Below are 12,503 nucleotides of genomic sequence, written 5' to 3'. Positions count from 1 at the left end.
ACCCTTCCCAGCACCTCCCCGTGCCCATTGCCCCATGCTAATACAGACACTGGCACGTTCACGCTGCTCTGAACGCCCTGCTCACGCTCAGTCGTGATGCTATTAGATGTCACGGGTGCAAAAACCACATTAGAAGGGGAGAGCGAGTCTTGCAGTGCAGTGAGTGAGCAAATGGCCCCCACCACCTCAGGCAGGGTTTAGTCAGACGGCCGGGGTGCTGTGCAGCACAGAGAGGAGCCTGCACACATCGCAGCAACTCAGCGCAAGCTCCCGCAGCTGCAACCCGGGGCAACAGCCGAGAGAGACAGCATTTAATTTCAGTTCATTGAAGACAGCACAAAACCTAAGGAACTTGGCACTAAGCTTCGATAAAGGACAACCCAGTGCAAGAAGTCCTCTGCTGGGAGTTACCTGGGCTGAGAACTGCATGGTGCTGCACGAGCACGAGAAGACAAGCAGCATCTTCACCTTAGTGAATGGGGCTTGCTTAACTTACTCTGCTGGCAGGGCCTAAAAAAGTCTAATTTCTGCATTTCTCCTGGCTCCCAGCCTGACCCCTGTAAAGTTTCCCAAGTCTGAGGGCTGTAAGGAGCTCCTCACAGGAATGCTATCCTACAGGACAGAAACCAGCCAGACCCTTGGTCATCTGAGTGCTTCAAAACTTCTCAGGCAAGCATGTGATCAAGCAGTGACCCTCAGATAAACAAAAAAATATCTGAGAAGACAAGAGCGCAGGTAAAATTCACCAATGCTTTCTAACATCTTCCTTGGTGGAAAACATCTCTGAAGTAATAGGAGGCACACCAAGAGGAAAACTAATCCCATAGGGGATCCCTTCAGAAGCAAACTGCAGCCATGACGTGCTGTCAGCCCCCATGTCCCACAGAGGGACTGACCAGGGAGACTGCCGCAACCAGAGATTTCAGCTTCAACGATTATGAAATTGTCAGTGGGGGGCTTGTTTAAACTGGATTTCTACTTTTCACGTGGGTCAAGATTTGGGGGATTTCCAGAGCTTTCCTAGTTGAGGCTTCTCTAAGCAAACAAGAGAAGGAAAGTTTTACAAGCTCATCTTGTTGCTCCTACACACGTAGGTAAAGGAGCCACGGCTGTAGCGGTACTTGGCCCAATTCAGCCCCAAACTGTCCCAGCCAGCCCCTGTGCCCCCCTCCGAGCCCGCTGCAGGGAGGGAGCTGGACGCGTCCCAGCGCGGCAGAGGGGCTGCTGCTCTCCGAAGGCTTGCAGAGTTGGGTGTCTGCAAGCAGTGGTACAGGGCTGCATTATCCGCCAGCTCCCAGCAGGTCACCAAATGGCTCATGTTTGCTTGGAGGGAGGAGGAGGAGACAGGCAGGGATGGAGGAGAAAGTTTTGCGCTTTCTTGCTACCTTTATGTTACATAAAATAATTTCTCATGGTTAACTTCAGTGCAGTCAGCTCCTCCGGTGAAGCGGCTCAAACCATGAAAGGCCACACCAGAGGGGTTATTACAGCCGTTCCTCCCATTTTGGGGCAGCTCAGGAGCTTGTCATTACCAACGTAACAAAGCTGTGGTGTTTCCATCCCCCAGGGCACACCACGAGCTGCGCACTGCGAGGCCCTGGGAAGGAGCCGCTTTGCAGGGTGACCACATCCTGGTGGTGCGGAGCCCGGGCGGCGGCAGCATCGCTCGGAGCTGCAGCAACAGGAAGGGAACGGGGCTGAGTCCCCCCAGCACCACGAGATGGGGCAAGGAGAGGATGGAGGGTAAGCGAACAGGGTGCGTGGCCAAGTCCGCCCAGCACCACGAGACGGGGCAAGGAGAGGATGGAGGGTGAGGGAACGGGATGCGTGTCCGAGTGCCCCCAGCACCACGAGATGGGGCAAGGAGAGGATGGAGAGTGAGGGTTATAAAGCTTCTCCGAGGAAAAGCCACCCTTTTGGGTTCTTTCAAACCCAGCATGGGGCAAGTAGCACCAACGGGCTCAGACCACTCCTCACCAACTCCATTCCTCCATGGAATCCAACAAGCAAGTCTGCACCGTGGACGTGGCTGAAGTCCTCTACCCGTACTCCCGCAGCCGCCCCAGCAAAGCCCAAACAGCGCAAATCTGCCTGGCCACGACAGCAAAGTAATTTCTCCTCCCTGACGTGTTTTATTACCCAACAGAAGGAAACCCATATTTTTGGAAATTGAATTACACTTTCTTGAATATTAAGAGAAAAAGTTATTCCCTTCGCTGAGCCGCATTAATAACAGCCCTGGTTTACGGCTCGCAGGGAGGGAACAAACTAAATTTTCTTGTGGTGACTTTCGGTTCTCGAGCTGAGACCCAGCGTGTGGATCTGCTGCTCACAGCGACAGCGAGCTGCTTGTGGAGGCTGCATCAAACACCCGGGCACTGGGAAATGTCAGCTTTGTAGAGGCAGGACAGAAACCGGAGAATGTCTTTCAAACCAGTAGCATCAGGGCACTTGTACCCAGGGTCTCTGGTCACAGATTCAACTTCTAAAGAAAGAAGCAAAGAGGAAAAATCCACCTCATCTTCCCAAGGCAATTTTGAGTTTTTACCAAGTGAAAAGGGTCTTTGTCTTTACTCATTGCAAGAACTTTTATCAGGCAAATGGGCAGTGTAAAAAGGATGTTTCTTGCAACAAGGACCAACCCCCCCCCCCCCAGCATATTTGAATGAAGTGTCCTAACCCAAATAATCTTCCAGAATCTCAGCTTGATTTCAAAGATCTCATACCTCTGCCGTCTGGCAGAGGCGGCAGCTCATCACATCTTATCAAGGGAACTGGGCCTTCAGACAGAGGTCTTTAGCTTTCTTCTTAACCCTCCCCCTCCCCCCGGCCCCAATTTCTTAAATCATGACTTTTATTAAACCCCAGCATGGTGCGGATCACAGCCATAATTCTTTTTCCCCCACCTTCCCACCACAAATCCATTCAAAGTGAGTGACATTTGCAAAGTGTATTTTCACGGCCCTCCGTAATCCTTTCAGAATATTAAGACTGCATTACTTTGTCTTTGGTTACATTAACTTCAATTTTCCTTATGAGTAAGTATTTGGCTAAAAATTAATATAGTGAAGTTGAAAAGAATCTTATGATAGGAAAAAGACTAATTTCATCTCTGGCTGCTCAGATACCAGAGTACACTGGGGTTAATGTAATTAACTTACAATTTTAGCCTAGGTTGTGTACATACACTGAATCTCCCTGCTGGAAACAAGATTAGATTTTATTACACTATATATCCTGGTTATCTTCACCATGCCTCCAATATTACTTCCCTCAATGACTTCAAGGCTCTCTGCTGCAATGAAAATGCAGAACCATCTGGTATTGAGCCCATGCAGTTTATTTAAGGATTTAATTAAATGCTCTAAATGGAGAGCTTCTTTGAATTAACATTTTAAATGTGACTTATTGCAGGTTTAATATTGTCTTAATGCCAACCTGGGAAACTCCATAGCCAAGTTGTTGACGTTTAAATTGAATTCATTTGGGTGGCTCCAGGGGGACTCATTAATTAATCTAAACAACTAATGGGGATTGGTTCTGACTTTTGATGAAGATTATTTACAGAGACAATTTGCAGTGAATAAAGAGTCACAGTAGGCAAATGTTTAATTGAATTTAAAAAAAAAAGGACATCTCATTGTGTTCAATATCAAGGATGCATCTTGCGAGTAAGCTTTGAAATACCAAGAAAGGGACAATTGCTTGGAGCTTCCTAGCTGCACACTAATAACAAAGAGAATGAGTAATTACATTTGCCTGCGTAATTTGCAGCTTGGAAGAGGACAACAGGTCTGTCTCGCTTACAGTACACGTAGAAAGACTCCAACAGGAAATACTCTGCATTTTGAAGACCACGTTACCCAACTCACTTTTACTTACGTACCAGAAAATGGCATTTTCCAACCAATCATCAGCTGGAAAAAAAAAGCCAACATCTCTCCGCTTTGCTTACATTTGCAAAAACTCAGCAACAAGCTCAGCAGAGATGCTTTAATTTACAACAGCTTAACCTATAACATCCAATCTTATTTTACTCTTTGATTATATCAACTTTGGAAGAAGTTATTAACACCTCTGAGCACACCACGAGCCCTGCAAGCACTAACATCTAGTTCTGTGGTTAGTTTTCAGTAAGCCACAGCAGCAAAACAGTACCTGCTTCCCCCTGTACCTGCACTCATTAAAGCAAATCATCCTTCAGCATTTTTCCCTTGTTATTATCCTTATCCCATCTCACCTTGAAGCTTCCGGTAACCACAGAGGTTGCCACCACAGCAAGAAAACCCAACATACTACAGGCTGCACACACTTGTGTTCCCAGGGAAACACAGCTCCTGCAGGCACCAACACCTCCAACGCCTGTGATCTCCAGCACAGATTCCTGAAGAGCAGTTGTGTGCTGAACACACAGCGCACACGTTACTGGCGAGCATCTCAAGAAAGCGCAGCAGACCACGGAGCGAGACAGAGAGGCAGACCACGGGGTAAAGATGCGAGCAGCAGGCTGGGGCTCTTTTGCCTGATGCACCCTCTCCTATGTGATTTCTGGTCTTGCTTGTTACGGTTTGGCCTTAACGCAAAGCCAAGATCATTTTATTTTTAAAAGCACAGCATTGAAGGGCAGAAATGTTGAAGGACAGAAGGAAAAAAGGGGACACTGAGAAGACAAAGCAACTTCAAATGCCACAAGTGCTGCACTTCTATAGTGTGACCATTAATGATGCAGAGAAGTTTGATGGAGAAATCATCCAGCATCTTCAACACACGTAACTGGGAAACACATCAACTACCAAAGATGCCAAGTGGAGGCTGGAGCAGCACACACTGACTCTTCACAGCGATGTGACTGCCTCTCCCTCCGAGAGGGGTACCAGTTCCTTAGGAGATTCGCATCTCTTGGCCTGCTTTAATCCAGCCGTGGCCAGGTCTCTCAAGGAGCCCTGTTCTTGCAGAACAGGAGGTATCTCACAGCAGGCACCTAAGAGCCTTTAGCGGGCAGTGGCCATCGAATGCTACTGATTTTGTCACCCACACAAGTCAATCCAAATGTCTGATGTTTTGAACTCCACCGTGCTGTGTCCAGCTCTACCAACCAACTGCAAATCAGTAAGTGCACTCCCTTTCTCCATCACTGGGGTACAACAGGAGTCCTGCTCCATGCTAGCATTGCCCAGCTGGATAAACCGCCTCTAAGCACCGTTATCAGGGGCTGCAAACAAGGCTAAACCACTGTGAACATGCATCATGTCCTGCCAAAGGCAAGGCTGAACCCAGGCTGGGTTCACAGTGCTCAGTAGGGTTGCACAAGGCAAAGCCATCGCCTTCCCCACGCACTCCATGAGCCTGGCCAGAGCCCAAGGCTGGGCCCGCACCCTGCTCTGATCTCTCTAAGTCAGACTTGCATTTTATTTCCAATAATATCACAACCTGTCTTGTCTGAATCAAAGAGGTTCCAAAACTTCTTTTCTTTCCAAGGCTGGACACATTCTGCATGCTAATTTAGGAGGCAATTGAGGGGGAGGGTACATTAAGAAAATGCACACAGCCATTAAGCCAGGGAGACTAAAGCATCCTGCCTCGATCCGCACTGCTGGATACTGTCTAGAGCATCGCCAGCTGCTCTCAGATACCTATAGTGGAGCTCTTTTATGCAAACACCTCCAGTAACAGCTTTTGTGGATCTGACAGACAGAGTGGTTAAAAATTAGGCATTCAGTGGGTATCCAGTGGAGAGACATTGTACAGCACATCTGAAGAGGGGAGTCACACTTGGAAAGGGAATTCAGAATTGTCTGAAGGGGAAAGGCTGCTCAGGCAGGCTGGACGGATCCTGACAGCAGATCAAGCTGCGCTGTATCGCCCGTATCATCCCTCCCCATCTTCCCAGGAATGCCAGCTCCCATAAATGTGGATTCACAGACAGAAGACAGTCACATCCCAAAAGAAGCAACCGAGGCAGATATTCACTGCAAATGGGAGGATGGAGGGATTACGGTGTTTTCCACATCAACGCTCCAAATTTCCTACAGGACCTCTTCTGCTTTTTTTTACTTTTTTTAATCACTAGCTCACTCCGGGCTCTCTCAAGGTGATATATCTGTTTAATGTATTTTATTTTCCCCAGGATTGCTTGCACTCAGTGTGAGAAGTGTCAGTTATTTTGGGAAACCTGAAATCAAGTGGGCGAGCGAAGGAATTATTCATGAGGACACCGTCAGGAGGAAGGTTACCTCCTTCACCCTGATGGGAGGCAGATAGCTCAGCCATCATTTCAGGCTCAAAAGGAAGAGGCAAAAGTTTCTGCCCCCTTGAACCTGGACTTAGCTGAAATTATAGGGAAAGGCACAGCTGGTCCATCACCAGAGCAGCACGGGGAGCTATGGCAACACTTAAGGCTCCTTCCAGCACTCTGCATCTAAGCCTTAGTAAAAGTCAAGCACACGTTGTGATATCCATTAGGTTTGAGTGTCCACGAAGGCATAAAGCTGGTGCTTGCTTAGTCTGCAGGGCCGTGCCCTGCTTTAAATGCCTGCCCTCCCTTCCCAGAGCAGGCACCCTCTGATTTCACCCCGGGAATTGTGGTTTCCCTCATGCCAATGAGATGGGGAACTGTGGCTTAAAGCAATTCCTGTCTTCTAATATTTCTCTGTGATGGAATGTTATTTTTCTACCTGGAGCAATCAACTCTGTCTGCACCTGCCCGTGGAAATGGCAGGCATTACAGATACCTCCTCAACAGAAGAGGCGAAGTTTTACACGCATGGGACAGATGCAAGAGCTTTATTAAACCACTTCTCTTCCCAAGGCCTTTAAGAAAACAGTCCTTTAGCAGCACCACCTCACCTCAGCTCTTTCCATACACAAAAGCTGCACTAATAGTCATTAATTAAACCACCGCTTCTGGCTTGCAGCACTGGCGAACCAGAGGGTTTGCCCCGATCCATGATATCAGCGTCACAGAATCACAGAATGGTAGGGGTTGGAAGGGACCTCTGTGGGTCATCTAGTCCAACCCTCCTGCCAAAGCAGGGTCACCCAGAGCAGGCTGCACAGGACCTTGTCCAGGCGGGTCTGGAATATCTCCAGAGAGGGATACTCCACAGCCTCCCTGGGCAGCCTGGGCCAGGGCTCCGTCACCCTCAGAGGGAAGAAGTTCTTCCTCATGTTCAGCTGGAACTTCCTGTGCCTCAGTTTGTGCCCATTGCCCCTTGTCCTGTCTCTGGGCACCACTGGAAAGAGCTTGGCCCCATCCTCCTGACACACACCCTGCAGATATTTATAAGCATTTATTAGGTCCCCTCTCAGCCTTCTCTTCTTCAGGCTGAACAAGCCCAGCTCCCTCAGCCTCTCCTCGTAGGAGAGATGTTCCAGTCCCCTCACCATCCTTGTAGCCCTCCGCTGGACTCTCTCCAGTAGCTCCTCATCTTTCTTGAACTGGGGAGCCCAGAACTGGACAGAGTACTCCAGATGAGGCCTCCCCAGGGCAGAGCAGAGGGGAAGGAGAACCTCCCTCGTCTTGCTGGCCACACTCTTCTTGATGCACCCCAGGACCCCATTGGCCTTCTTGGCAGCCAGGGCACGCTGCTGGCTCATGGTCACCCTGTCGTCCACCAGGACACCCAGGTCCCTCTCCACAGAGCTGCTCTCCAGCAGGTCGGCCCCAAGGCTGTACTGGTGCCTGGGGTTGTTCCTCCCCAGGTGCAGGACCCTGCATTTGCCTTTGTCAACGAACGGCAGAGCAGTCATCTGCCCAGCGAAGACTGCTGGCTATAGAGGGGTCACCGGAGCGAACGAAACATTATCAGAGCAAAAATGGTTTGTGTTTTTTGTTTGTGGGTTTTTCGGTTGGTTTGTTTTGTTTTTAACTGAAATCCTGGAGCTGCTGGGGCAGTCTTTCCTTCAGTAGTGATTTCTGATATTCACTGCATTTTTCGTTTGAAACGTCTTGTTGAGTGGGGAATACCAGATGCTCTGGCTATGCTGCTATTGCCTAGGGACAGTCTTCCGATATTTTGTTTGATTTTTCTAATTCATCTATCATCAAATCAAAATATCTGATCCAAACTTCCATGGACTCCTGCAGGTTTTGGTGCCAACCATTAAATGCTTTTGCTAAGGTGTAACCACACTGCTCCTGCCCAGGGCAGGAACCAAACAGCCAGGATGGAGAGCTGACAGGTTTGGGACTGCCATTTAGGTTACTCCAAAATACATATCCAAATAATATACATCTACATTTCATATGTTATATGTATAAATATATCAAGAATGTATACACACACACACAAGCTTCTTAAAAAACCCTAAAATCTGCCCCGGTGACGCTATGAAAAACCCCAGTATGCAGCCTATTCTACTTGCAGGCTGGTCAAACACAAATGCACGTGTAGAATAAGCTTTGACAGAACAGCTAAAGGGCCTGCTAGGGAAGCAGAGTTGATTAAAACCAGTAAACTAACTTTGGAAGTGACGTGATAGAAACTGGCAGATGAAGATGCATTTTCTTTCTTATTCTCATTTATAATCCACTGTTATATATGAGGCTGTTTTGAGGGGGAAAAAAAAAAAAAATCTGTAACGCTGAAATGTTGGATGGCAAAGCCATCACCTTTGTCACCATTTGGATTAAGATGCATCTTTCCACATCCCACACACAAATGAAATACAAACAGTAAAACCAGGTCGTTGAAACAAATATTTGCAAGGAGGTTTTGTTTGTTTTTAAGTACTTGTCCTACTACAGACAGAATGTGCAGACCACACAGGGTTTCATCAAACACTACTTCTTTTCTCACTTACCAAAAAGGAGCAGGAACATGTGTATTACCAAAGGAGATCTGCGTAAGTGCAGAACTTCAGGCGTACAGGCAAGATTTACACACTCGGATGGCAAGTACCAAACCAAGATGCCCATATCCATTTTTATATCTTGCACCAAACAGCTACACGAAGAGCCCGTAACAGAGTATGATCCTGAACCTGAGTTTCAAGTAAAGCTCAGCCTGGGTTTCACCTCTGGGACCAGTGTCAAAACCATCAGCCCAGTCTGGCTGCCTCTCGCATAGTTCATCTCAGCAATAATAAAGCCCAGTTTTTGCCACTGAAGGTGCACAGCTTTTGTAAAGCAGAAGACATCAGAGCAATCAGTGTTCAGAAGCACGATTCAGTTTGGATCAAACAAAGCTAAAAGACTGACCTTCTGTCTGCCACCAAGATCCTGATTGTCTTTGGTATTAAATTCACAGGCAGAAGTTTCCATATCCTGGAAAAAAAAAAATTGAATTTGTGTTATTGCCAAATTTTACACCCATGTTCGTTCCAACAGTATTTACACTGCTTGTCATAGAGAAAGATAGCTTCAGCTTTGAGCTCAGTGTTTCTGGTAGCTCAAGCAGCACAGGAGGCACCAGAAATGAAGAAATAAAAGATTCCAGTTTCTCAGCACTGCTATGGATATACAGCAAACAACAGTCAACACATTCTTGTGAGACAAAGTGGATGGAAACACACAGAAAGAGCCTTTAAAAAAAAATAGAAGAAAAAAACTTTTCCTGTCTAAACTTTCTTTTAAAAAAAAAAAATAAATTTGAGTTATCTGCCACCTTTTGAAACAAGAAGTGCGACAATTTTTCAGAAATCTTTTAAAATCTGAGGTTTCATCTAAACTTGAGCAGGTGACAACAGCTAAGGATGCTCCACAGTTCTGCGGCCTCTCTTCCCCCCAAAGATTCCCCCTCACCCTATCCCTTTCCCCTGTTGGTGTCAGCCTCTCTGTTTGAGAGAGATGCAAACCCAGACAGAAGGAGCTGTTTTGTCTGAAGACCCCCAGCAGGTAGCGGCGAATTCGAGAGCAGAGCCGGGAGCTGCAAAACAGCCACCCCACCTCTGAGAGAAAATCCATGCAGCTTTGAGGAAAAACCAAAGGTGACAGCAGGCAGGCTCCAGAAAGGCTCGGGGAACGGAGCCCGCTATGGCAACAATACATCTGTAAATTGTTCTCCCAGCGAAAAGCCGGGACGGTGCTAAAAACCACAGAGTTTTACATTGTTACCTAGAGCATGAAATAACGTCCCCGTGGAGGGCTGCAGGCTCGTAAAGCGTAAAGGAGAGTCATGAATGGGATTTCCAAAGGTAGCCGAACGCTTTTCAATAAGGCTGAACTCTTAAATTATTGAGGCACTTTAGAAAAATCCCACTTCGCAGAAGTAAATCCGCAAGATACCAGTATCCCCATCAGTCCTTGTGGACTTTGTGGTTACAGAATAAACACCCTGACAAAATATAAGCTGGCAAATTATTGTGTGATTGCTGATGCCTGAGGAAAATGTCAGGAGGGTGGCCAGGCTCTCCTCACTTAATTCTTCATTTTACCTTTGAAAATATCAACAAGCTGCTCCAGAGCCAGCTTAGCTTCCTCAAAATTTGTGTAGTGCTCATGTTTGTTGGACATATTCCTCGGGCAGAGCAAGGAAAGCTACTAAGAGAACATGAGGCAGGCTTTCAAAGATAACAAAACTGTCAAAAATATTGTTTCTACCATGTGCACGTTTTCCTTCCTTATGCCTGTGGATGGACATCTATTCTGCAGGCAGCCGTACAGACTGCGGCAGGAGGCAGCCGCACACACTCGGGGTTTGTGCAGAGGATTTCCCCTTGATCTCCTGGCAAATAAACTTGCACAGGATGGAAGATATCCATTGGCTTCTTGTATTCAGAACATCTAACAACAAGAGAATTACTACATGCCAAGCGAGACACCTTAAATACCAGATTAACACAGAAGTAACAAAACTTCCAGACCAGAAAGTCCTGCTTTACACACGAGAGCTGGTAGAATCACGTCTGTGCTTATCTTGTTTAGTAACTAAATGATCACCCACCCTCTTTTCAGCCTTCTGTGCTGAACTACCCAGGGCAGCAGACTGAGGGAAGGGGAACAAGCAAAGTGGAAATTCATCAGCATTTGTTTCTGGAGAAGATGACTGAAAGATGGGAGGGCAGAATTTGGAAGATGCAGCTCTGAGACACAAACCATACCAAGACAAATGCCCATTACCCAGCACAATGTTCTGCCAATTTCTTGGCAACACGCATCACTTGGATTAATTTTTGAAAGAAAACAGACTGTCTCAACAGCAGCCTGATGGCCTCAGCAATTTGCTTTACAATTACTCACTAAACTACCTTGATTTAATTATTCAAGAAGAATCTCACTGCCACTGATAACTACTTAATTAAAAACACAACTTTAGAGCAATAATAGTCACATTATATTGCATTTGAAATAGGTTTCTTGCTGAAAACATGCGCAGTTCATTTTAACTGGCTTAATGTGCCAATATATTTAGAGTCCCAAGGATTTTAAGAATGGCTTGAACAACAGCGATCATCCAGGGGCTGCGAAAAAACCACTCATAAGCTTGTTCTCACTCAGAGCAATTCCAGCAAAATCAAATTAAGAAAAGCATCACTGCAACAGAACTAGTCTGGAACATAAGCAAACTTTACGCTCAGGAAAGTCAGAAGCTGCAAGATGAGGACAAACTCTTACCCTGCTCACAGTGCTGCTCCCCCTTCCCCGAGCTCTGCCGCCTGCTCGCCCGCTTCCTCCCTGCTCTGCTGAGCTCCACAGGTGAAGGTGCAAAACCCTGACTGGGGCTGCCCTGCGCACTCCCACCCAGGACCCACCAGCAGAAGAGGACCCACCCCGGTCCCAGCTGGGGCAAATACACATAATTTCACCATTTACGCCCTGTTGTGACCTGCCTTTTCTCTCTGGCATTGCTGTTACAGGTCAAAAATGGGAAACCTGTGCTCGTTCTGTAAAAGCACCCTTGGCCCTGACAGCTCTTCAGTACTGCCTTCAGCTCAAAGCACTGCGAGGGCACAAACTCCAAGTGCCCAGCCTGTCCGGCTCCCATGCCTGAACCTCAGTCCTCAAAGTCTCTCTTCTCCGTCAGGATCTTCTGCCTCTGCCCCATCCCGCCTGCACAGCGGGGATATCCAGCCGTTTCCTCCATGCTCCCGTGTCAGCAAGGTGGGAGCAGCTCAGATCCTCCAGGCCAGAGATCTCTGGTTGAGGACAACTGCCTGAAAGCAATTCCAATTTTTTATGAATCTTAGCATTTTAATGGGTATCAAGTACAGGTATCATCTGATCCTTGCAAGAGTCAAGAGCAGCCTTTGATAACTTGGGGTTTTTTTAACCTGTGACAGAAAGAGTTATGAATTAATTGGCTCAATTGCCACCGTAACAGAGATGGAGACAGCCGTTGGGGGAACGAGCTGGTAGTTGCCTATGGTGAGACGGAGCGGGTGCAAGCAGACACCAGCGTGACTCATGCAGCGCCTTCAGAGAGCACCGGCTAGATTTAGACTGTTCCAGGGGATGCTGGAAAGCTTCCCAAATTACTAGTATGCCATTTCCTATTTAGTTATTTTAAACATCTCTCCTTCCCCCTAACTAGGAGGTGCTGGCTCCTTTGGTTTTAATACATTTG

General features: G+C 47.3%; 1 protein-coding gene across 9 annotated transcripts in view; it reads right to left on the bottom strand.

Moving 5' to 3' along the window:
- TNRC6C (trinucleotide repeat containing adaptor 6C) overlaps window positions 1-12,503 on the bottom strand; it is a 339,037-nt gene that overhangs the window by 293,063 nt on the left and 33,471 nt on the right. For all 9 annotated transcript variants that reach the window (XM_075441217.1, XM_075441221.1, XM_075441219.1 and 6 more), the window contains exon 2: window positions 9,200-9,265. In XM_075441217.1, the coding sequence (XP_075297332.1) occupies window positions 9,200-9,265 (66 nt within the window). The remainder of the gene's footprint in view (window positions 1-9,199; window positions 9,266-12,503) is intronic.

The sequence above is a fragment of the Opisthocomus hoazin genome, chromosome 21, assembly GCF_030867145.1.
Source record: "Opisthocomus hoazin isolate bOpiHoa1 chromosome 21, bOpiHoa1.hap1, whole genome shotgun sequence".
NCBI classification, from domain to species: domain Eukaryota; kingdom Metazoa; phylum Chordata; class Aves; order Opisthocomiformes; family Opisthocomidae; genus Opisthocomus; species Opisthocomus hoazin.
This window is presented reverse-complemented; position numbering and strand designations above follow the sequence as displayed.